This window comes from Thunnus maccoyii, chromosome 22 (assembly GCF_910596095.1).
Source record: "Thunnus maccoyii chromosome 22, fThuMac1.1, whole genome shotgun sequence".
Classification (NCBI taxonomy): domain Eukaryota; kingdom Metazoa; phylum Chordata; class Actinopteri; order Scombriformes; family Scombridae; genus Thunnus; species Thunnus maccoyii.
Genome location: NC_056554.1, coordinates 8922015 through 8947837, shown reverse-complemented (window position 1 = coordinate 8947837; position 25823 = coordinate 8922015). Strand labels below are relative to the sequence as shown.

General features: G+C 40.7%; 1 protein-coding gene and 1 non-coding gene across 7 annotated transcripts; both read left to right on the top strand.

Moving 5' to 3' along the window:
- Positions 1 to 615: 615 nt before the first annotated feature.
- Positions 616 to 25717, top strand: spag17 (sperm associated antigen 17). Of its 6 annotated transcripts, none has more exons than XM_042401116.1 (49): positions 616 to 890; positions 2017 to 2157; positions 2469 to 2528; positions 2731 to 2859; positions 3183 to 3345; positions 3544 to 3756; positions 3842 to 4020; positions 4242 to 4388; positions 4683 to 4758; positions 4885 to 5003; positions 5364 to 5564; positions 6824 to 6928; positions 7120 to 7270; positions 7456 to 7668; positions 7910 to 7947; positions 8078 to 8191; positions 8603 to 8757; positions 8975 to 9084; positions 9290 to 9360; positions 9542 to 9784; positions 9989 to 10103; positions 10472 to 10606; positions 10794 to 10922; positions 11108 to 11265; positions 11381 to 11489; positions 11916 to 12079; positions 12211 to 12325; positions 12454 to 12608; positions 12765 to 12909; positions 13103 to 13584; positions 13782 to 13967; positions 14446 to 14591; positions 14740 to 14870; positions 15077 to 15210; positions 15308 to 15496; positions 15789 to 15902; positions 15994 to 16045; positions 16214 to 16304; positions 16426 to 16476; positions 16654 to 16747; positions 17076 to 17187; positions 17391 to 17430; positions 17756 to 17820; positions 18233 to 18369; positions 18710 to 18888; positions 19132 to 19192; positions 24729 to 24876; positions 25286 to 25450; positions 25543 to 25717. In XM_042401116.1, the coding sequence occupies exons 1-49, from the start codon at positions 780 to 782 to the stop codon at positions 25569 to 25571; spliced, it is 6570 nt and encodes a 2189-aa protein (XP_042257050.1). In that variant the 5' UTR covers positions 616 to 779; the 3' UTR covers positions 25572 to 25717. The 6 variants fall into 6 exon arrangements, with proteins under 6 accessions (XP_042257050.1, XP_042257054.1, XP_042257053.1 ...); XM_042401120.1 differs by having other exon boundaries at positions 8075 to 8191; positions 10794 to 10904; XM_042401119.1 differs by having other exon boundaries at positions 8075 to 8191; positions 11928 to 12079.
- trnag-gcc lies at positions 5702 to 5772 on the top strand. The gene has a single exon. It is a non-coding gene; the product is annotated as a tRNA-Gly (tRNA).
- Positions 25718 to 25823: the final 106 nt, after the last annotated feature.

Below are 25823 nucleotides of genomic sequence, written 5' to 3'. Positions count from 1 at the left end.
ACCTGTATTTAAGTATAACTTCACAAGATGCTCCATATTCCTCATTTTAATGCAGGCGACAGACTGCTCCTCTGATATTTCCCCCTTAAATAAGCTAATACATTCTTCTTGTAATAAGTTTATTCTCTTAAATTTTTTTCAATATTTTATGACTTTATTCTTGAAATCTCCAAATTTTTTTCCTCTCAGTGTGTCCCTAATACTCCATCGTAGTTTTCTGCACCATATATATATATATATATATATATTACTACTGATAATTATTACATGCTGTTTTACATTTACTTACATTCTTTTTTTTATCATTTAGACATGTTGAAACATCAGTGTGTTTTGACACTAGTTTCCTATGGTTGCCATTACCTTCTTCAGCACTAAGGAAGGCAAAACACCAGGACTTTTCACTATCAGGTTCCTTGGGGAAAGCAGCAGGTAAGATATACTGTAATATTATTAAGTTTTTAAAAGAAAATTATTTAGCTAAAATAATCTAGAGGTTTTTTCCAGTTCCTGCGTAATCTCTTGTTCCACACTCCAGTCCAGTTAGTGGCGATAATGCGCCTCTAAACTGGTATGCCAACCGCCAATAAACACTAAAGAAGAAGAAAAAGGAGTCCTACCGTTGCTAGTGGCAACACAAGCACCAGACGACGCTAGCGGGGGAAATTTACCGTTAACTCTCAGTGCTTTTCACTCATTTGATTTTAGTCAAGAAAATAATATGACTGTCATCTCTATTTTATGTTCTTTTACATCTAAATAACCGTCACTGAGTGAAAATGCCACCCAAGGCAGCTAAAAAGGGCTCAGCCAAAAAGTCCAACACAGCTGGAGCCGCGGTTTCCAACAAGAATTGGGAGACTGGTCTCACCAAGGCACAGTTTGAAGAGGTTTGTTACGTTTCGACCACCTTCTTTTGTTGTTTTGATAAATTATATGTTTAAAGCGTTTCTCTTTTTTACCACTGAAGCTGTAACCGCCAGTGTTTTAACAAGTTACCTGGCACACAGTACTTGACCAACTTTTACCTGTCAGGTAGAACTCTAGGTTGAACAAAATGTAACCTCAATTCAGCAGTGAGGCACACTTGTTGTAAAATTCACTCCTAAACAGATGCCTATGACTCGCCATCACTCACCACTCAGTTCTGTTAAACATTACAGGGTTCTACACGGAGGTCATATTTTAACCTTATTATAGTTATTCACATTAAATGACCAGTGGCATCTAGCGGTGAGGATGCAGATTGCAATTCCTAGGATGCCAAGGTCATGACCCGCCCTGTTCTGCCACTGATTGTCTAGTACTCGTTGCCTTCGTTGGTTGGGTTGGTTAGGTTTAGGTATGATGAGTGAGATTGGTTAGGGTTAGGGTAAGAATATCAGGGTAATCCAATCAGAGGCAGAGGAGGGTGGGTCTTGACTTCGCCATCCTAGGAAAAAAAAATCGCCTCCCCCACTATTCCCCACCGCGTAACTCGCGAAAAACACGAAAGGCGCTCTCTAGAGCCAGTGTTTGGTTTGTCCATTTTGGGCTTCTGTAGAAACATGGCGGTGCAATATGGCGGCCTCTATGGAAGAGGACCGACCTGAAGAGGACCCGCTCCTTAAGTAGACATAAAGGGCTCATTTTAAGCTAACGAAAACACGACGATTTTTATTTTCAGGTGACTATACACCAATGAAAACATACTTATGGATATTATATTCCATTTGAGCCATGTCCGTTCTGCTAACTGTCAGATGCCACTAATTTCTACACACTGGACCTTAACTCGCTAGATTGTTGCACTGCGGCGTTGCAGCTTCTGTTGGTAACTTGCATTTAGCTTTCTCCAATCATCAGTTGAAATCATATTATGCACAGTGTACCTGAGCTGTTTGCTTAACACCTGTCAATTAACGTTAATGGACACTTGTGTGAGAGAAACGTGATGTGAAATCAATCTGTGCAACTTGTAGCTGTTGGCTTGGATGTGCGTGTATAATGATGTTGTATCCTAATGCCCTTTTCCAGGACTCCTGGCAAGCCTGTGTGTGTTTGGTGGCTGGAAGGAGTCCAGAAGACGAGGAGCTGATCCGGGCTCTGGCCCTGGCAGTACAGCAGCCACAACGCAAACTTTTCACCGCGGTGACCTGGGACAGCACCCTGACTAAGGTATTCTTAATTTTGGCTTTAATTGTTTTATTAATAATGTTTCCTATATTTCCATAATGCTAGACAACATCTGTTCAGATCAGTGCTGTATTTAAACTGCTAAAAATGTAGTTTGATGTAGTTCATAATTATTAATCATATGAAATAAACATGTGTGGGCTCTTTATTTCATTAAGTGGTTTTCACTCTGTAACCTCTGTCTACTGTATTTGGCCATCAGCTGATCTAGTTAATGAGGTAACATATAATCAGATTGGTTCCAGAAATGATGGTGGCAAATGAAAACTTTTTCCTGTCCTTCTTCATTACAGATCCATGAACTGGGGAATCCTAAAGCTAAAAAACCTGACAATGTCCCTGTGTACTATGAGGTAAGAATGGGATGTTTCAGACAGTATAGTAGAGAATGAATGTTTTTAACGGGTTGTGCGTTTCAGTGCACCAGTGTCTTTGGGTTGTCTAATAGAACCCTTGTGTTTGCATGTGTGTTTGTGTGCTGGCTTTGCTCTATTATCACTGTGTCTTGTGTGTGTGTGTGTGTGTGTGTGTGTGTGTGTGTGTGTGTGTGTGAAGGTTACAGAGCCTGCTAAGGTGCTGCTGGATGCAGGAGAGGAGATTCCCTGTGATCTGATGGCCAAAATAGTGAAGTTCCAGCTGCTACAGATTAAAGACAGTGACCAGCAGAGGAGAGAAGCAGAGCAAGTGAGTGTTTTTTCATTTGTGTGATTCTACGTTAATGATTCTCTTATAATTTAGTAACAGTGTGGAACTGGAGTGGATTTGCACTCAAGTTACAGCTGCAATTTTGTTAGAATCATGACCATTTTTGCAGACAAGAGTTGAACAGACAAGATTTTATGAGATGTTTCTCTTGGCTAATTTTTCTGCACTTTTATTTCATTCATTCTTTATTTTTAGCAGGAAAAAACAGCGAAGCAATCTAGAACATTATTAGCTGTGGGTCAGTTTAGAAACTGTTCAGTGGTGTCAAAATTTGGTGTCACTTTTGTCTATTTCTGTTTAAGGCTGAGGAGAGAAATGCAAAGGCCCCTCCTGTCTCTGCCAGCAAGGACAAAGGAGGTGCCAAGGGCTCTGACAAAAAGGCAAAGAATCCTCCTTCACCTGTGGGACCTCCCAAGAAGACTAAACTCAAACGCAGGGATGATGTTGAGCCGCCAAAGTTCATAGGTAAACCAACTGTAGGTGATGGAACTCATTTTGTCCACCCCAGTTTATCTTGACTGTATCACTGCTATATGTAATACCGTTTTGCAATGAGTTGAGCATGTATGTGTAGCGAATGGTAGTGGTGATGTGTTTGTGTACAAGAGAGAAAAGTTAGAGATACAGTAATGGATTAATTTGTGTGTTTGTGTGTGGGCAAAGATGATGAGCCAGATGATGGTCCTCTACACTACATCCTGTTGCTGGGCTTCTACCAGCCCCGCCTGATCGGGGCACTTGATGCCTTGGGTGTCCATGTGTCCAATGTCATTGAGTTGAGTTCAGAGTACTCACAAACATCTGAGGGGCAGCAGGAACAACAAACCTGTGAGGGCAACGAGAACAGTCAGCGAGCCTCTTCAGATTTGGATACAGGTGAAGGGCCTTCACTATTTGCTTATCTCATTCTTTATTTAATAAGAACAGATGATATAATTTATTCTGTGTGTGCCATAAGCAGAGGTTCAGGGTAGTGGAGAGCTGCCTGCACAGACCAGGAAGCTGGATCTGTTCTGGTCAGGTCTGAGACCAGTTTTGGACAGCGGACCACCGGACTCTAAGCTCCACGATGTGGCTCAGCTCAGCTACACTGTCCCAGATCTCATACCTCCCTTCCACACACAGGATCCCGAGGCTGTGGTGAGTTGGGTTGACAGATATGTCTTGGCTTTTTGTCTAGAATATTGCAGATTATCAACTTTTCTGCCGTTTGTACTTTTTGTTTAAACTTCTACTGTTCCTTTTTGTCTGTCTTTGTCACTCTCTCTGCCTTGTTATGTTGATACTCATTGCCTTAGACTTAAAATTATTACTATTTTTCTAAGTATTTGTATTTGTTTATGGGTGTACTGTGTGTTCAGCTTGAGTTGGGAAGCAGAATCTTCGAGGGTGTGGCCAATCTTATCTATGACTGTCTGGACTGGCGCAGGCAGCATCAGCATTACCAAAACAGCATCAGACTCATCACTGTACCCGCTGTTGTCGAGTTTGATCCACAGCCTGCAGAGGTACACATACACACATGCATGCAACTCCAGAGATTCAGAGTATTCACACTGGGCATGCACAGTGTTATTAAAAACTGAGTTACTCAAATACAGCTGCTCTTATAAATCATTGCTGTTGCTATTGAGCCAAGTGTATTTTCATTTTCTGACAGCATGAAATATTATGAGATATCCTACAACATTAGCTGACACTAAGGAACAATTTTCCCAGTTAACAGTAATTGACTGGATGTGTACTTTCAGTATTTTAAACCATTTCCCCTGTTACATGTTTTTGTGTGTTTCTTTTGCCAGGTTGTACCAACCCCTCCCCCCATGACTCCACGCTCCAAAAAGAAGTCGATGCGGGAGGAGAGCCCACCAGACCAAGGTAAAAACTTTCTCTTTAATAGTGCTTCCTCGTATATTTTGGGCCTTTTTGTGTTTTAATTAAAACATCACACTGGAATGACAACCTAGCCTTCTTTCTTTTCTATCGTCTCTTCTTTGTGGACAGAGACGGCGCAGCCTCCCCTCTCTACAGATGTGGACATGCGTTACTATAGCAACCTTCTGGACCTGGTTCCACCTGAAGCCTGTTCGGTGCCCCTTATCTTGCACTGTATGCTGGAGCAGGTCTGTACATGTGTGTTTGTGTGTATTGTGAGTGCGTGTGTAGTCTTTTCAATTTCATTACCTATGTGTGAGGTCAACACTTTGTGAGATATATATCGTCAGCAGATGAATGTTTTTGTGACTGATATAAGGACTGACTAAATATATTGTATTAAGAGGCACAATACCCAGATGTCATGTGATGTTAGTAAGATGTTAATGAATTACTTTGTCATGTATTAATTTTAAAGAATGGGATGGATAATGTTCTCTGTTGCAGCACATTTGTGCATTAGGCTGATAAGATCAGTGAATTTTTACTTAAAATCCTGCAAAGTGTAGCCTCACTTATCATACATCCCTGTGCGTTTGTGTGTCTAGGTGGTGGTTTCCGCTGAGCAATCTATCTCTGTTCCGTCCCATGTGGCTGATGAGTCAGAGCCTCATAATGGTCCCTGGTTAGACCATCAGCTGGTCAGCTACATGCTCCAAAGCTTCCTGCCTCTGGTGCACACAGAAGAGGAGAGGAGCCGCATGTTACACAGCTTGTTGACTACAGTACAGAATGAAGGAGACAAGGAGGTACATACACCAAAACACTGTGAGAAACGTACAGTCCAGCATGTGCTGTGTATGTAACGGAAGACATAAAATTCAGTTTTCACTGTGTCCTTAGAAAAATGACAAAAATGTATAAAGCACTGATTTCTACACATGCAGCATTGGTGGTTCAGTGGTAGAATTCTCGCCTGCCACGCGGGAGGCCCGGGTTCGATTCCCGGCCAATGCAGCACATTCTTTTAAGCAGGAGGGTCTGTGACACATGAATGGTTTGTATATCAGTGAGCAAGGGCAGTCCCAAGCCCGAGACAACCAATCACAACCAGCTTCAGTGTCACATGAGCGTAGTCGCTGCAGCACGCAGAGAGTAGGGTAGGCTGAGATGTGACGTAGGCGGGGGAGGGTGAAATACTTGCTTTTGTGAGCAGAGGGAAAACGTGTGAGAGGAAATGTGGTCTTGTCTTTCACGACCTTTTTGTATTACTAATGATTTTTCAGTGTTACCAAACAAAACATTTTGTATTAAAATGACTGTATATATGACAATTAGCAAACTGAAACTTGCATTTTCCATTTTAACCCTTACCTCAGGCATCATACAACCCTAGGACTGTTTTACACCACAAGGAGTTTAATGAATATGATCTTTAAACATGAGACATGTATTTCAGTGATTAAATTCCCTTTAAGAAAACATTAAGAACCCCTCTCTATGCTCTTTTGCAATTTGAACCGTCTACTTTAAAAAAAAACTTGAACTATATTGTGAAGAGAAATCTGATTTCTACTGTGTACTAGCACAATAACTACAAATATTGCAAAAGAGAAGTGAGGCCACAAATATATCCAATAAAGTCCAGTAGATGGTGCTATAATCACATCAGAGTGCAGCTAATATGCACACACACACACACAAACACACACACAGCAGAGTAAGTGTGTACTGTACAGTACATAAAACTGCTACAAAATTAAGTTATGTATCTCACTGTTAGCATCAGTGTTACTGTTTTGTTTGTGTGATAAATAATAAAAGAATCAGCTTATAGGGAACACTGGTTCCTGGTGGATGTGGATGTGATATCCTTGAATCTGGCTTTTCTTTTCTGATCTTCCTTAGAATTTCCCTACAATGATTAATGGATTACAACAGAAACATTCAACATTTACATTTCTGAAACTCTCTGACTCTTCTAAAGTCAGCTGGGGTTGTGTGTGTGTGAGAGAGAGTTCTGAATTTTTTAGTGAAATTGTTAAATCTTCTTCTTCTTCTGTGTTAGAGGCTTGTTGAGAAGTTTGGAGCAGAGGAGACTCAGAAGAGGCCTGAGCACCCTCTGGTTATCAGACATCATGATGAAAGGGCTCTGCGTTTAAGGGACATAAGGGTAAGTAGATTTTGTAAAAATGCGCATAATTTATTCTTTTTTTACTGTCCATGTGGAATTTGTCATTTTGGTTCAAAAACATGAATTAGACAAAAGAATATCAACTGTACACTGTACCTATTTTCATCTTTGGCCAGAAATGTGTTTATCTACTGATTGTTGGTGAGAGTATGTGCATTTCTCCCTTTTAGGCGGTCCAGGGATTTGATCCAGCAGAAGTGGAGACATCCATGATGAAGCTGTCTCCAGTGTGGGAGCTGGTCCACTCTGCAGCTCAGCAGAGAAACAGCAACTCCTGCTGGATGGCAATCAAACAGCAGCTACAACACTACTGCACAGATGGTTAGAGTTACATGTCAGAGGCACCCACCTCAGCTCAGTATACTCATGACTGTTGTTTATTAACTCAACTTTTTGTATTGTGTTTCACTGTATTGATGCAAAAAGGGAATTACTTAGAGTAAGATATTGACCAGCCTGTTTTTCTTGGGATAAAACTTACATTTTAATGTAATGATATCATGCAGATGTTGTGTCATGGCCGGAGGTGGAGCGTTTGTTTCATCAGAGCGTGTTTGAGAGTATGCCACTGACCAGACTGGATCAGCATGGTATACTACTGAATGCTACTAGACCACTGGGAGCACTGGAACCAGCACAACAACAGGCACCTACAACAAACCCCTGGGACAACCCGCTGTCCTACGCTAAACAGCAGCTTTATAACCTAAAGACAAAAGGTCTGCAACCTTTGTTGGTCAAATCAGGCACTGTGACATTGTAACATTGGCTTCCATATTTTAACATGTCTTATTTGTGTATTTCAGACCACAGTTGAAATGAAGGGTATATGCCACTTTTATTTACATGAGGCACCAGCATTTTGCAATAACCAAATGAATGTTTCATAGAACGTATGTCAAGTTTCTCCTCCATCACCTCTGTCATGTTATATCTCATGATTTATTTTTTCAATTATAGGTCCCACATTTCTCACTGAAGACCCTGGTAACACACAGGTATTGTTTATATCTTCTTATTGCTGTCATACCTTCATTTTTTTATATGTTATAGTAATAGAATAATGAGCATTTGGTCTGATTTACCTCCCAGTAATGTTTTATGTTTTCATGTTTTTTTTACCAGCAGATCAGTGGGAGAGTGTTTGTCCAGCTGGACTTATCTGACATTCAGAGTTGTAGGCTGAGATCTCTGTTCGACTGGCACTATGCTGAACACCACGATGCTACCATCTTCCCACAGGTGACCTATCTTGTCTTAATTGTGTTATCAAATGTATGATAAATCACCTCCACAGCTACCAGATTAGACATTTCGCAGTTACTTCACATTAAATGCTAAGTTCTCTTTGCTAGGAGGTATTTGAGTTGAGCACAGGACTCAATTACAGAACAAACGACACACACTAAGGTTATACACTGTAGCAACAGGAATTTAGGAAAAAACACACACCCCATGTGTTTTGAAAAAACTTAAAATGTACTTCATGCATTTTAAGACATAAAAAATTAATAATATAATTAAAAACTGATACAGTTAAAACACCATGTTTATCTCAGCTAAAAACATGAATTGTTGGACTGAAACCCCTCAAACAGATTTCACGTTTGTACAATTTAACACAGAAAAAAACATGTTTTTCGTTATGTGAAGGTACTCCAGTTAGCCTCAGAAGAATATCGCTGCCTGGACACCTTCAGAGGAAGCCATAACAACACCCTGTACATCTTTTGTCACAATCCAATGGGTCCTCATCGCCAGTGCAAAGAGTTCTGGGAGGTAGCCCTTCACACCGATGTCAAGTTCAGGTCAGAGAGCATGTTCTTATTTTCAGGTGTTTTCTTTTCACAGGACATGAATAGTAATATGCTTTTTGCTTTTCACTGTGTGAACCCTCTCAGTGCACCACTCAGGAGTATACATTAGTCATTTTACCAATCAGTAGTCTACATTTCCTGACTAATAAAGTAGTGCACATGTGGAGTGTGACATAGACTTTTAAAACTCCATTATATTTTTGGATAGGAAGTACTTGGAGCATGTGGCAGACACCATTTCAGATTGGACAAGAGAAGAAGAGACAAAGAGAGAAGCAGTGCAACTCAAAAGTCTGAGCCCTCCAGAGTCTCCAAAAGGTACTGTAGCTTGTCAACAAACGGCTCTGATATTGAGACTATACTTACCACCATACTCTTAGGTCCTCTTACTCAAAGTTCTTATCTGTTTCCTGCCTCACTAGATTGTTTCCTGCACTGCTGTAACATGCAAATTTCCCCTCTGGGGATCAATAAAGTCTTATCTTATCTTACAAATAGGATGTTTGTTTTGTTCCTGGACTAGATGAAGAGGCTACAGATTCTGCAAAGGAGGAGGACACTCTGGAGCCCGTCATCAGAAAAGACTCCCTTAAAGTCAGTAATAACCAACACAGAATCATTTTCTTTGAAAAGAAGTGTTTAGATGATTTATTATCTGCTAAAAAATAAAATAGGGCCAGACTGAACTCTTCTGAAGTCTCCAAAGCATAGGCATGACTTTGTAGTCCCTCACACTTTGACTGCAATTTATATTACTGTGTGCATGATGTTACAGGCCTGGAAGCTGGAGCAGGAGCAGCTAAAGGAGGAAGAGACGGTCAAGAAATCTAAGAAAGAGAATACACCGAAAGGCAAGCAGCAGAAGGAGGAGGCTAAGTCCACTGATACCAAGAAAAGTCAAAAGACTGTTTCAAGTGGCAAGAAGAGCAGGGCAGAGACAGCAGGCAGCTCAGCCAAGACTCCTACAGAGTCCATTACTACTGCAGCTGTGGAGGAAAACAGAGAGGAACCCTTCAATGTGAGGGCACACACACAAAATCATTAATTATCTGTGTTTATGTTTGCATTAGAAAACAAAGCACAGATCATAGATTGTAGATGATAAGTATTGTCATGTTTCTGATACCACCATTGCAGATCAACACCTACTTCAATCAAAGGAAGTTGCTCATAAGTAATACATCACTGTGCATGTATGGTTCTGTGTGTGTGTGATTTGTAGGGTTTCACAGGCTACAGTATGGATGGAAGGTTGATCCACGTATCAGGTCGTCTCCAGTATCTTTTCCCCTCAGATGGAGGACAGATCACTGTGGAGAATGTTAGCTATGTTGAAGGTAAGGTTGTAGAAAATGTTCCAAAAGCTTTTAAAACACATTGAAAATGCCTTCATCCAAACAAAATAAAATCCTCTCTGATTCAGAAAACATCATGGTATGAGATCACTACAGAAAACTACAGTACCTTATGTCTCTCTATGTTTGTGTAATAAAGCATTTTGTGTAGTGTAGAAGCATAATATTATTTCTGTCCTATGTAGTTTATAAAGCAATACTGTAAAACAAAAAGATCCTAAAGTGAAGCTTCCTTTATGAAAAACAACTCAGCTGTTCTTTACTGACTCTCTAGTAGTGGTGGCAGGCACTCTGGGTGATTTTCTACCTGCTCACGTGCAAAAAAATATTTTGTACCATTTTCTCTCCAGGTTCCAGCCTGATGAAAGTGACTGTGAAGAAAGATGGGCATCATTTCTACACACACATCAACCAAGTTGTCGATGCAGCAAGAACTCCCCTTCAGCCTCAAGACATAAACAATGACAAAAAAGAAGATTTGAAAGGTGCTGATCACATAATAGATATTAAATAGTACCCTGAGTCCAGAGACATGACAGATAGCTGTCTGTTTTGTAATCTTAGAATTTTTTTTATGCATCATGGTGAAAATTTAATGTATATTAGTAAATAATAATGAAGAACAAACCACCATGATCTGTGTGTGTGTGTGTCTGTCTGTGTGCATTCCAGTGGCAGAGCCTGTGGAGATGAAAAGAGTGAAGCAGGGTTCCCTTTCTGCAGTGCTAGATAACGGAATCCACCTCTCATACAGTTTTTACGGATCCACAGGAGAATGCAGAGGTGTCGCGCTCAGAACACATAAACCTTTTCAGTTTGTGAAGTTTAAATTCATATTCAAGTAAAAGTTGATTGCATCTGCTTATAGACTGGTCCTTAACCTCAGTGTTCCAAAGATTCATTTTATTTTGTTTTGAGTATAAAAGGTTGAATTTTCTTTACATCATGGGTAGTGTTAACAGTGTTTCTGTTTTGGGGTGTTCTAGCGAGTCCCCAGGAAAACGAAACAAGGGCTCAAGAGACCTCCACCCTTGTCCCCATCCCCCTCTCCTCCTCCACCCAACGCTCCAAGGGAAGAGACCTGGATTTATCTCCCTCCAAGACACACACCCCAACCAGCCAGATGAGACCTCCAGAGCTCCAGGTTTCAAACACACTCAAACCACATTATGAAATAGTATAAACCATCCTCACCCTGTAGATTTGTGCTTATGTGACTCGTTGTTCGTTACTCGTTGCTTGTTTGTTATTGTGTGTAGTCTAAGGTATGCGAAGGTCAGCCAGAATTGCCATCAAGTCCATTCAACAGTCTCAACCTGTCTGTCCCTAATGGCCTACTGCTGCAATTTCTGCGAGAGGATACACAAGGTGAGTGATGCACTTTCTTGGGAATGTATACAGTAACAGTCAAAAGTTTGGACACACTTTCTCATTCAAGTGAATGGGAAAGTGTGTCCAAACTTTTGACTGGTGCTGTATATACACTCATACACAGATGTGTGTATCCTCAGAAGTGTAGTTTTACAAAACGGCTTGTGTACTATGAAGTGTGGAAAAACAATCAACTGAAAGAGCTCCAGTCACCAAATTGTATCCCTGCAATGACAGCGGTACATCAACACTACTCATAAACTGTCACATCAGCTCATAGACACTCATCTGTTGTCATTTTGTTTGATGTCTGCAAAAGAGTCTAGCTGCAGAGAAGAAGAAGTCTGACTCCACACATACAGTATATTTAATCACAAGTCACAGAATCACATAATCTGTGTGTGTTTGTGTGTTTGTGTACAGGAGTGTCTTCAGAGGAGCAGGGTATGTTAGTGAGACAGAGCTTTCCTCTTCATGGTCAGGGAGACGTGGGGCAACTTCAGGACCCCTCTCTCTCCAAAGAACTGTCCCGCACTGTCACCAGCCAGGGAGCTGTGATCCGATACATGAGAGACGGCTCCACAGAGGTAAACATACTGTACACAGATGTTCACATATTAATGACAAGTTGTGAATTTGGTGACTAACTCTTCACACTATATAATATATAATATACCCACAGGCCACAAATCATTTGCTGCATGTGTGTTTACTGCAGGTGCTATTTGCTGACAGCTCAGTCAGTTTCAGCCAGGATTCTGGTCCAGTGTGGGTGCCTGACTCCGAGGTTGAGGAAGAAAACGCCGCTGAAGAAACTGAGGACAACAAGAAAGGTTCATCTGCAGCACAATATTTCCTTCACTATCTAATGAGCTTTATTTGGCCCCTTGCGAGGAGGATAATTAAGTATATTTTTCATTGATACACGCTGTCTTTGTATGTTTTGGATGTATCTATACAGAACAGAGCTCAGAGAAGGAGTCTGATACTCAGAGAGGGTGTTGGTTAACAACGATTCCCTCTGGGGCTCGCATCTGCACTGTTGGGACCACACACAAACACTTACCAACCACCTCTCTTCTCGCCTTCAAGGCTACAGACCCCATCACCCATGAGGTAAGAGTGCTGTATTACTTCTGGTACTACACGGGTTGCCAGATATTTCTACCATAGTGTTTTTTTTCAAAGAATCACTATTAATCTGACAATTTCAATGTTTTTCCTTGTTTCATTTCAAATTTTTGATATTTGGCTTGGTGTGTGTTGTGTCAGGTGATGCTGAGCCGGGAGGATCTGGTGGTATCGGTCCAGAACCCAGATGGATCTCTAAGTGTCGAACACGCAGACGGAACCAGGATCACCAGGCTCTACCAAGACAGACCACCAAACACACCTCCACACATACTGCTGCACACAGGTGACGAGCATGCAGTGCATACACACGAGTAGAAAACACTTGGCTCATGTTCACACACAGCAACCAGCCAATCACACCTGCACCCAGAAACTGCAGCACATACACATACATCAGACAGATTAACATGCACTTCACTTTTAAATCAAGTGCAATGTGTACCTGACCTGAGTCCCTGTGTCTGTCACCTTTCCAGGGCAGCAGCCTGAGAGTGTGACCCTTAAATCAACTTCTGAATGTGCGTGTGGCTGCACAGAGTGTGTGTGCGTCACACGCTGTGCGGAGAGCATTAATGAGGACATGCATATTCAGGATACTTTTGCAAATGGGGAAGAAATTAGCAGGGACAGTGTAGGGAACATATGCGACAAGGAGGGTGCTGGACATGTTTGTACTAAGCTGAGTGAGTGTGAGAATATGTGCAATGAAAGGGAGAGTGCTGAAAGTAGTGTGTATAAGAATGGGGAGGAGAGTGTGTTTGCTGAAGAGACTGTGGCTGAGAATGGTAAGAGTAGTGCATGTGAGAGTGACAAGGGGAGTGTGTCAAGTAAAGAGCGGGTGATTTTGGTGGAGAAGGAGGGCTACGCCACTGTGGTGATGTATCCAGAGCGACACACTGCTCACGTCTTCTTGGCAGATGGAACTGTCATCACTGGGAATAACAATGGAGCCTATCAGGTGGGTGGTTTATGCCATATATTACATCTATGTTTAAAGTTACTATGTGTAGGATTTTAATGTGTCACTCTTGATTATACCACTAGTGACTTTTTGTGTGCATGTATATTCTTTGACTCTTGCAAGAGGTTCATAGCTAAATACACATATTAGTCTTTTTACTGACATATTTGTTTGTGTGTGTACCTCTGTCCAAGGTATTCCCATCCAGTGTGGGGCTACTGCAGATCCAAAGTGACGGGAAGTGCGTGTACTCGGCCGACCCCCTTGTAACCCCCAGCCCAAAGGGTGGCACCCACACTAACCAACCAGGAAGTTACACTATGAGTCACACAGACAAGGTGGCCTGTGATATTACAGACTCCGATGGGAACCACTTCCAGGTCAGTCAGCAGAATTATAAGAGGATGGCTCGATGTTGTGACAAGTGTTCGAAAGTGGCTCGCACTGAAAGACAGAGAGAATTTACAGTCCGTCGTATTCATCTTTTTTTCTGTGCTGGAAAGTATGACAAACTGCAAATATATGTAAATCCATCATGAATCCGCCTACAAGACTCCATTCATTTCAGCAAATTAGACTGCAGAGCCTTCTCACTCTCCCTGTGCTTCACTGCCTATGTAGTAATGAAAACCCTGGTCAGTTACAAGGTTGATGTCTTATGAGGTTAAGTTTCTATTTTAAGAATTCGACGACTAATTCAAGGGCACAGGAGAAGTGCTGAGACAGTTTTGCAAATGCGAAAAGAAAACGTCATTGTAAAGAAAAAAACATCAGTGCCAAAGTTAATCTGCCTCTTCATTCTCAGACGTGTGTGTGTGTGTGTGTGTGTGTGTGTGCGCGCTTTTTCATGTGTTGCAGGTGTTGGAAGATGGGCAGATATCAGTGCTGAACTTCAGCCCGGCTCCAAGCACACTGAAACATGATGCAGAGGAGCCAGCAGAGGAGGAGGAAGAAGACAGAGAAGTGGCCAGGCTTCATGACAAACTCAGAGAACATTGTCCCAGGTAGGCTTCCATACATATGTACATTCAATACCTCAGTGAGATATGACTGCCAAATAGACAATAGCTAATTATTCTTAAACAGGAACATTATATTGGTTTTGTAGAAGGCAACATTACAGAGACTTTGAAAACACATGTTGTGCTCCAGGCTGTTCCTGGTACATGAAGATGGCTCAGGCACAGAACTGCTGAGCTCTCAAACAGTAGAGGATCTGCTCTACCAGGCATACTCGGACCCCACTATAGCACTGCTGAAGGAACCACTGCCAGACACACAAGGTACACTGTTCAGTGTCTTATAAATCCATTACAACAGTTCAATTGATTATGTGATTTAGCCAAATTTTAGTTGAAAGCATCATATTTTTCCTTTTTTTTAAGTAGATTAACTGACTCTTGAATTGAGTGCATGTTCTTATATTTCCTATTAAAAGAGCAATAGAGAAAGCAATCTCAATCTCCAGAAAGTTTTGTCATTGTTCCAGATGAGTTTGGCATTACCATCCTAAAGCCTAGCCATCAGAGTGTGTGGTCTAGGTGGCTGCTAGGGAAACAGAACCCAGACATCACTCCTCCCAACCTTAGAAACCGCAGCTGGCACGACTTCCCCAGAGTAGAGGTACAGGTACACATGCACTACACGTACACAGAGGTAAACAACACACCAACAGCCAAACACTGACTTTTTCCTCCCTCTGTGCTTCTTTCTATACCAGAAGAAGACTCCAGGTCCTCCGTTTGGTACTGAAATGGGACGAGGTCTGAGTCTGAGAGAGAGGTCTGGTGCTTCTGCAGCACAACATCAACCTGTCAGGAGCTGCCCTAAGGTCCTGGAGATGAGGGAACTGTACCAGCACCGACCCTTTACCACACTGCTCAAACATACTGTAGACACTCGGCTGAAGGTAAAACAACAATTTCTGTGATCACTATTCATTCAGTTAGATTTTATTTTTCTGTTATCTTTTAGTTTATCTCAAAAAATGGTTATAGCCATTGTTGTGTTTTTTGGTTGTCCTAAAATTATGGATATTGTTGCTAAAATAAGTGCATTAAAATGACACAGAGTAACAAATACCAGACTCCTGAAATGTATCCTAGTTGTTTTTGTTTGTTTATTTTACTGTAAATTATGACTTCTGGGGATGGATATGGATTTTTCTGAATTCTGACATTGAAATGTGTCTTTGACTGTAGGAATACATTGAGAGTTTAATGGAAAAGGAGCAGCGATCAGAAGAGGTGATGGTTAAAGACCCTCGCACTGAGGAGGAGAGCGTCCATGCCAGTGATCTGCTCAATCTGGTCCTGGTCAGCACACTCAGCACACACATTTAACAGATAATATGGCCACAAATATATCAAACAATAATAATAAAATCATTAATGATGTGTTTTATAGTCTTTTGCAGAGGAGGAGGATGAAGGTCACACTTTTGACAAGAGGACTTCAGGTGGGTGACTGCCTCTTGCAGCATGTAGGTTTCGTTTCCCTAGTTTTGCTAAGTGAAAGTGAAATAGAGTAGAGTAGCATGTGTGATTAAGCTTTTGTCTAATGTTTAGAGGTCAGAACACTTTAGGGAATGAAAACTTCCTCTAATTTCCTCTGCGTGTATCCACAGTGGACATAGCCAGTCTGTACAGCCAAGGAGTCGGAGCCCCAGCTGAGCAGTCAGACTTTTCAGAGGACACAGCTACAGCAGCTAGTGACAGGTTGGAAAGATTATATATATGTATAATAGATAATGTAACACTCCCTAAAATAACAGTTCCAGGTTTTTTCAACAGTTTTAAATTGTTTTTATATAATCTTAAATACTCCTCTTCTCTCCAGTTTTGCTAATATAAAGGAGTCAAAATGGACAGAAAGACTCACACAATACAGGTAAAACATTTCTTTACCACACATTTTATCACTCTCTGTGTGTTGTATCTACAGCCGCTACTGCAGTGCTACTGAAAGAAGGGTGCAGGTTAGATAATAGGTGAACATGGGAACCACTAGTGGATTGGATTTGCACTTGTAGCTGTCATTTCATCAGTAATTTTCTCTGTACTTCAGACACGAGATATGTGAGGAGAAGGCTTGTAGAGTGGCCCTAAGGAAGAAGATAGTTGTTCCTTATTTCCACCCAGAAAATATTCCCTTATACCAGGTAACGTATGTGTTCACTTAAATGTACTATATACAATATATTTAAATATAGTGACTCAATGTGAGTCAAATGAATGAAAATCCTGATATGTAATATTCTTGAATGTGGTTTATTGAAGCAATAAGTATTTAAAAAAATGTTGGTATTAAATATTTATTAAACATTTGATTGCTACTAAATAATGATGACATTACATAGTGTGCTATACTGTATAGCAAATGGTTGTGAAGGTTGTACGTCACTGTTTTAGTCCTGGTGTTATTATGGAGCAATTTGCAGCTAACACAGATGTACGATAAGAGACACAGCACTGTTGCTTGTTTTCCAGAACCTGCTACAGCACCAAACACCAGACATGAGGAGACTGTCCATGCATCTCCCTCCAATCCCCAAGGCAGACAATACTGAGACCTTCCCAAAAGATGCCCCACAAGAGAACAGTAAATTATTATACAGTCTGTTTACTGCAAGCTATTAAGATGAAACTTGTTGGGTGTCCTATTGGTTACCTTTATGCAGGTTGAATTAAACTGAATTGACACCTAAACACAAAAATCAGTTTTAAAGCAATTTGAGAAGTGCATAAAAACATTCAATTACATGCATACTTTATAATATACTGTATTTCTGTTTGTCACTGCAGCCCCACGACCCTTGAACCCGACACCCTCTCGATCAGCAAGGTAATTAATGAAGAGGATGTTATGAACTATTGCTTAATATCTGATCATTTGCACATATAATAAGTATATATAGTATATTGTGTGGTGTAAATTAATGTGAATGTGTTGTGCACTGTCTACATGAATTCTACCTCTAAAAGTGCTTTTTGAGTCAAATCTGAAATAGACGATTTAATATTACTTCCTATTACCATTAACCTGTAAGAAATATGTTTTCCTTCTGTTTAAAAATGAATTGTTGTGAATCATAAATTGCTAAATTATCTAAAATATGTTTACATTTGCTGTTGTGACACTGCTTGATTTACTGGTGTTTTACTCTCAGTCATGCAGGAAGAAGTGACAAGATGCCTGAAAAGAGACCCACCAACCCCACGCCTCAGACTGCTGGTTCGTTCCTTAAATCCCTCTGTTGAGATGAAACGAATACCCCAATCAGTGACCTCACCAATAAGGTGTCAAATGCTGGTGCAAGGGCAGAATTAATCTCAAACATCTATTTTCTGATTACCAAAGCTCAGGGCTGTGCAACAGTATAATCAATCAGGAACCACACTGAATATCACAGGGACGTTTTGAGGACATAGTCTGAATTCTATTTAAAGCACATTAAACCCGTCCCATTTCTTAATGCTATGATACAAAGACATACAGTACTGGATAAAGTACTAAAGTAAAGTTGGGGATGATCCTCAAAAACATATATGTCTCATTTCAATACTTTTTGCAGGCTGGATGTTATGCAGGTTAGGTGGATTCTGCATATGAGTGGATGATGTCTTTGTATGTGTGTCCTTGCCAGGTGAAAGCAGTCTGAGGGGCTCATCTGGGCAATGCAAGGCAGTCCGGCTAGATGTGACTGGTAAGCCCAGGCGGACTAAAGTCAGGCTACCATCCTCTATCCTCAGTTCTAAACCCCGCAGCGTACCAAATCAACAGGTACCCAAACATACACATGCATTTCGATAAGAATATAAGTCTGCAATACCCTATTCTATGTAAAAACAATTGAAAACACATGAGTTACCACTGATCAAGTATGATAAATTACTTACTACCCTAAAAGCCATTGTGAAATGTTTGTGTGTTGTACCCTGGAGTTTTCATACATTTGATTTGTTCTCCATGAATAGTAAAAAGTATACCAAAGTGACATCTCCTTTGCATAGGATAACCTGTGGAAAAACTGTGGCCCTAAAGTATCTCTCTCTCAAACATAATACTTAAGCTGTCTTGCTTTTTCACATTCACATACATCACTCTTAATCCTCTATTCCAGTTCCTGTCAGTGGAAGAGCCAGTGAGGAGGAAGTGTCGAACAATTTCTCTGACTGATCCAAATGTAATAGTGAGGGGCTTCCAGCTCCTCCCGTCCAGTGTTGACTTTGGGACACTGCAGGAGGGCTCCTCCTCTGCCATTACTGTGGTGATGAAGAATGTGGGAGTTGACACGTGCAGGTAAAACACCATACAATGAATAAATGGAAGGATGGATGATTAAATGCATAGGCAAATGTAAGTTTCATATATAATAAAAGGCATTGTCAGTTGCCTTACAACTGGATTCAGATGTCCTTTAGCATGTCAGAAGGACATGAATGCTGTGAAGAGGTGCAGGCAATTTGTGGGTCACCTTCAAGTCCAAAGGGAAAACTTTGACCTGTAACTATTTGTGGTTTATTTCGATCTTACTTGTTGCAGGTTCCATGTGAAACAGCCCCCTCCTGCTACAGGCCTGCGGGTCATCTACATTCCTGGGCCTGTAAGTTTCCATCTGGATGTTTAGTGTGTATAAAAGTCTTAAAACATGTTATGATTAAATGTTTAAGGCCATATTAGAATTAGGACTTAAAAATAGGACTGTGAGTCTGTGAGCTAAATGGGTAGTAAATCTCCTTACCTCCTTTAATGATCCTGTCTCTCCAACTGTCCGACTGAAGTCTCCTCCCAAAGAATGTCTCTGACAGCAGCAATCACATACATAAAAAGTGAGCTGCAATCCATTGAGCTTCTCATCATGGATCTTCTCCAGTGACAAATGGAGCTCTCTTCTAGGTTAGCCTGTCTAGAACAGCCTGGCTGTCAGTCCCCATTGGTCTCAGCACTCACACCACAAGGGGGTGGCACTAGCCCCACTCCCAGTTACACCTCCTGGGCAACGGTGCTGAAAGGCAGGAGGAGGCTTACCCTTCCTCGCTATGGTCCCAATGGAGAAGATAACTCTCTTCAGCTCTTCAACCACTTTACTCCTCTGGCTGAGGTCACCGATGACCCAGCTTCCCTGTTTTCTCATGCTCTCGAAGCCAAACGACAGCATCATCCAAAAGGTGCCACTCGCCTAGCACCCGGAAACGTTGCTGGTACAGCCAACATCTCCTTTTCCACACTACTGTCTGACCACAAAACCACCTCCTCCAGAAATGCTAATATGGCTAACATAGCTAGCACAGTGATTGATAATCACCAGCTCCCACCCAAACTCTCAGTGTATAGTAGCACTGGAAACAATAAGCACAAGGTTTTGGTCACAGATGACCTCATTATCAGATTTGTGGACCTATCCGGTGCCGTAACCTACTGCCTGGCAAAATAGCGGATTTTATTGAACTCTCACCAAGCTGATTGAACTTCACCCTTTGGTTCACACAGTCCTAGTGCATGCAGGAACAAATGATGCCATGTCCAGACAATCAATCAAGCTCCAGCGTGACACTGAATCACTGACATTAATTATTGAGAGCCTGGGCAAACACTATCTCCTATCTTGTTCTATTCCTACCATGTCAACCAGATCTGAACATTTCAGCTTTTTTAGTCTCCATCAGTGGTTGCAAAATTTCTGTACAGCAACAGGTTATGGTTTTATCAGCTATTTCGACTCTTTTTGAATTGAGCATGATTTGTATAAACCTGATGGCTTACACCTAAACTGGAAAGGGACCAGGCAAGTGGTGTCAAATTTGATCAACTATATAGCTTTTAACTCTTTCTGACCCACATCCCAGCATGACCCTAACAACCTTGCCTTGACTCTAAACACACCCACTCTTGATAGAGAGAGCCCTGCTGGCTCATGGCCTGCTTTCACTCATTCAAATGATAAAACCCCAAATGATAGCTGCCAAGTCCCAGAACATCCTCACAGTATAACCATTTACTCCACAACTACAGTCATATCCCTGTCATAATCAGTGATAACAGATCCCTGTTATCACTTAAACATAAGAACTACAACTTTCAAAATCAAAACATTATCCACATTAAGCCCCTACCATTTTGCAAAATGTTACTTTAAATATTGGCTTTATTAACATTAGATCACTTTTTACTAAATTACTGCTTATCCATGGCATGATAAATGACCATAATCTTGATTTTATGGGCTTATGTGAAACCTGGCTAAAGCCAAATGATTTTGTAAGCCTAAATGAGGCATCACCTCCAAATTACACTAGTTTACAAGTGTCACGTGAATCAAGAAGAGCTTGGGGCATAGCTGCTATATACTGTGATCATTAATGTTAAATCCAATCAACACCACTGTTTTTATGTACTTTGAGGTACTTCTTATGCACTCTTAAGTTACAATCATTTTATATAGCAGTTTTATATCGACCACCAGGACCTTATCTACAATTTTATCAGTTTTCTACCTTTCTTTGTGACATACTGACATGAATGGACAGTCTTTTAACTATGGGGGATTTTGATATCCATATTAAAGACAAATCCAAGCCACTCGGTAAAGTCTTCTTAGCTCTCATAGAGTCTACTGATTTTACACAGCATGTCAATGTACCCACTCAAGTCTATGACCACATGCTTGACCTAGTCTTGACACATGGTTTCTCTTTCTCAGACCAAGCATCTACATCTACCTGTCCTTTCAGATCATTACTTCTTTACTTTTAAGGCTACGCCGTCTAGGCATAGTATTAGCCACTCTGAAACCTACACTACCCATCCTACTGACTCAACCACCATTCGTAAACTTGCTGAGCAATTCAAGTCGGCTGTAACCACCATAGATCAGTCCTGCTGCCTTAACAATTTCACTGACAATTTCAATGTCACACTGCTAGACACATTTAATTCAGTAGCCCTCCGTCTACCTGAAAAACTAGACTAAAACCGTCCCCCTGGTACAATCGAGACACTCTGTCTCTTAAAGGGATATTTTGCCACTTTTTATGTGGATGTCCAATCAGTATTGATGTTAAATTTAGTCAATTGAAGCAATAAATTCCTCATTGCATGCTATATTGACTGAGACAGCTGAGTTATTCTCAGTTTTCCTGCTGGCAGAGCCATGCCGGCAGAGCCATGCCTACATATACCAGGATGCATTGTGCGCGTCCTGTCCAGTCAGCTACTAATGTTGTGTTTACGGACACAGCCGGCGAGTACACTAAAATACAAGTACTTTACTGAGGCTTATTTACAAAATGTTTTTTCTCATCGAGTCATACCAGTGTGAAAGGATCATAATACACAAACAGCACCAGAGTTAGTTATGTGGATCAGTGCAAATGTACCAAGAGTTGCACACACGATAATGGGACCAGCAAACTCAACTCCCACCCAAGACGGAGCAATTACATCTGAACAGTTTTCGTCCTGTAAACTCACCCACTTTGAAATAATCTCCCTTGAAACACACTGGTATTTTCCTCCAAGCCCACTACCTGTTTTCTTGATCCTATTCCCTCTAAGATTATTAAAGACCTTTTTCCAATTCTCAGCCCACTATTACTACAGATAATAAACAGCTCTCTTACTAGTTGACTTATACCTGTATCTATTAAAACAGGGGCTATCAGGTCACTTCTAAAAAAGCATAATCTGGGCCCTGATTTGATCAGTAACTACAGACCAATCACAAATCTGCCGTTTTTTTCAAGACTCTTTGAAAAAGCAGTGGCTCAGCAACTCATAGATCACTTCTCATTCAATAATGTGTATGAACCTCATCAATCTGGCTTCAGGAAATTCCACAGCACAGAAACAGCGCTGACAAAAGTGGTAAATGATTTACTACTTGCTTCAGACTCTGGCTCAGTTTCAATATTGGTGCTCCTAGACCTCAGTGCAGCATTCGACACGGTTGATCACCACATTCTATTAGAGTGCCTAGAAAGTTATATTGGTCCTACTGGCACTACTTTCCTGGTTTAGATCATATTTATCTGACAGATCTCACTTATAGTCCCTTTACACCTTGCATTAAAATGTGTCTCGTATCCAGATTGTATCTAGATATGATTTAACCTGATTACATTTACACCTGGTATAAATAGTATGTGTCTCCAGTGTCCACATTGAGATCCGATTGAGATTCAATCGCTGTGTCCAGCTCAAACAACCGAGCGGCACATCCTCTTCTCGTTTGTGTGGGTCCCAAAAAGTAAAAAAGATGGTAGCCATCCATGAAGCTGCACTATTGTATGGACTTTTGCTTGCTTTTGCGAAGCGGAGGACGAAGCTGACACTTGGTCTCATCTTGAATCCAACCACGAGTGTCTTGAATATCCATTGCTTTCTTGCTAGTATCTTAGCTCGCTATTGGCTAATGGCTGCTACCTTACTGGTTTGGAACAGTCACACACTATTACGTATTTCCGCCCACATAGTTGTTGTATGTGCATGCATGCAATGCAATTGCATATACACTTGTGTTCAATGTGGTCACAATGCATCCCTGACCACCTCTGGAGATGGTTTGGCTGATCAGACCACAATCCATCCTCAGTGCATCTTGAGCGCAGTTATACCTGTACTTTCATGTGGTCAAGCACTATTCGATTGCAATCCGATCACCGATCATCAAAACGCATTTTAAAGCAAGGTGTAAAGGGATTATTTGTTTTATACAACAACTGTTCCTCAGACCAAATGAAGATCAGTTATGGTGTGCCACAAGGATCTGTGCTGGTTCCTGTTATTTTCTCTATTTACATGTTACCCCTTGGTACATTAATAAATCGCTACAAACTAGGTTAACATTTCTATGCAGATGATAGTCAGCTTTACATCTCCATCAAGTCTGACACCAGTCATCAGCTGGTGAAACTGGAAGAATGCCTATTAGAAATCAAACAATGGATGTCATCTAACTTCTTCCTTTTTAAATGCTAAGACTGAAATGCTAGTTCTTGGCCCAAAGTAGATTAGAAACAAATTCTATGATCTCACTCTGAACATGGCTGGTTCCACAGTTTCACAAAGCCCTTGTATTAGGAATCTTGGTGTCCCATTTGACCCTAATCTCTCGTTTGAAGAACATATCGACAACATTACAGACTGCATATTTCCACTTACAAAATATTGCCAAGATTCAGCCCATTCTTTATATGGCTGATGCGGAAACACTTGTTCATACATTTGTCTCATCTAGGCTTGACTGTTGTAATACACTTTTCTCTTGCTTACCTAAATCAACTATTAGCAAATTACAACGTGTACAAAGTACTGCTGCTAGGATATCAACTAAAACTAGAAAATTTGATCATATTACCTCTGTTCTTTTTTCATAACATTGGCTCCCTGTACATGTTAGATCTGACTTCAAGACTCTACTTTGTAGAATTGTACTTGTAAAATATTACATGGTCTTGCACCATCCTACTTATCACCTCTAGTCATTCCTCATGTACCTGCGAGGACTCTACAATCACAAGATGCTGGTCTTGAGATTTGAGAGGCTAGCTCAGTTGACTCATTTAAAGGCAAACTCAAAACACATCTTTTCGCGTCATCCTTCAACCTCACTTAGCCTGCGCTAAGTACTAAAAGTACGGTTATCCAGCTTATACTCAGTCTATGTGTGCAAGGTTACGTATATGTACTGTATGTTACACATCCAGGTATAAATGTTCAGGAGTCTTATGTACATATTGTGTATTGTGCTTTTTATATTTTTCTTTTTACCTCACATTTTACTTTTATATATTTTTAAATATTTAAAACATTCTGTTTATAATGCTTTTTATGTAGTTTATTTCACTTATACGTTTTTATACATTTTGCTTATGTTGATAATTACTGTTTTATTATATGTACAGCCCTATGAGGCATACTTTGTGATATTGGGCTATAATAAATTTGACTTGACTTGAATGAGCTTTTATTCCAAGTCCACTAACATTGAATTTATATTAAGTATAACTGACACCCTTGTTGAATGTTTTCGTCAAGAAAAAAAGAGTTGAGCAATTTTATCATCAGTGGAATATGTTGAAGTTTCATTTCTTGTATTACTCCAAATACTTTTGCAGCATACTGTCTGTCTGTCTCTCTAGGTGGCGGCAGGTTTGCAGGTTGAACTGCAGGTTCAGCTGTTTGCTATGTGTGCAGTCCAAGCAGGGGAGGTTGAGCCGAAGACGTATATCTCCCAGGATATTATCATCCACACGGAGACAGACATCCTCTACCTGCCTGTTACTGCTAATATCCTTTAAACACCTCAAAAAATGTTTAACTGTGGAAGAACATTTTAGATGGAAATATTCTTTATTATCAGTTTCTAGGACATAAATTAAATCGGCTGGTATTCAGCCTGCTTGCATATGGCCTAGACTTTGGTGTGCAAATACTATATGCAATCAAATTTCAGCATACCTTTATGAAGTCATTTTCCAGCCTTGTTATAACAACACTGACCCATGGGTAAAGATTCAGACAGGTTTGGTGACAGAATAGAGGGAAGAAATGAATTTGAATGAATTAATCTTTAATTAAAGCAATAATTCTGTTGTGTTTGCAAGAGAAGAAATTCTCATAGATTCAACATGTCTCATCGGCTCAGCCAGGTCTGTATAGAGAAAACATAGTGATATTTGTCCTTAAATCATTTCACCTGTCCTTCCTGGAAGGTTATATGACATTTGGCTGAAGGACCCAAGCAGTGCCCACAATAAGAAAAGCTCCAAGATCCTCAAACTGTCTTCCAGCCTACCAGCCAGACAGGGAGTCATATACCGACGACCCAGTACCCTCCTGACTGATCCTGCGGCAAACACAGGTTGATATCTTACACCAAAAAATGAACTGAAATCTCCCGTCTTTGAATAGAGAGACGATATCACTGAACCAGTTTTTGTTTGTGAATTTCAGGACACCCTAATCGCACCACTAATTTGTGATGATTACATATCACCAATCCGTGAGTCAAGACTTCACATCATCCTCCTACCACATGCCTCTTTTATTCCACTAAAATGAAATATTCTAATGGATTTTTATATTTTATTCTGTTTCAAATAAAATCTTTATTAAGCTGTTCTGTTAACATTTTTGGTGAGTGTGTGTTTGTCTTGATAAATACCAGTTGTGCCCCTTTTAATGTGGCAGCAGTCATGTGCGTGCCTCAACATGTGAGTGTGTGCGCGTGCGTG

What these genes read in the sequence shown, in the direction of transcription:
- spag17 (XM_042401115.1), top strand. Translation starts at nt 780, where the DNA reads ATGCCACCCAAGGCAGCTAAAAAGGGCTCAGCCAAAAAGTCCAACACA. An exon ending in TCTGCGAGAGGATACACAAG is followed by an intron (nt 11,490 to 11,915) that starts GTGAGTGATGCA and finishes GTTTGTGTACAG; the next exon opens with GAGTGTCTTCAGAGGAGCAG. An exon ending in ATCTGCTCAATCTGGTCCTG is followed by an intron (nt 15,903 to 15,993) that starts GTCAGCACACTC and finishes TGTGTTTTATAG; the next exon opens with TCTTTTGCAGAGGAGGAGGA.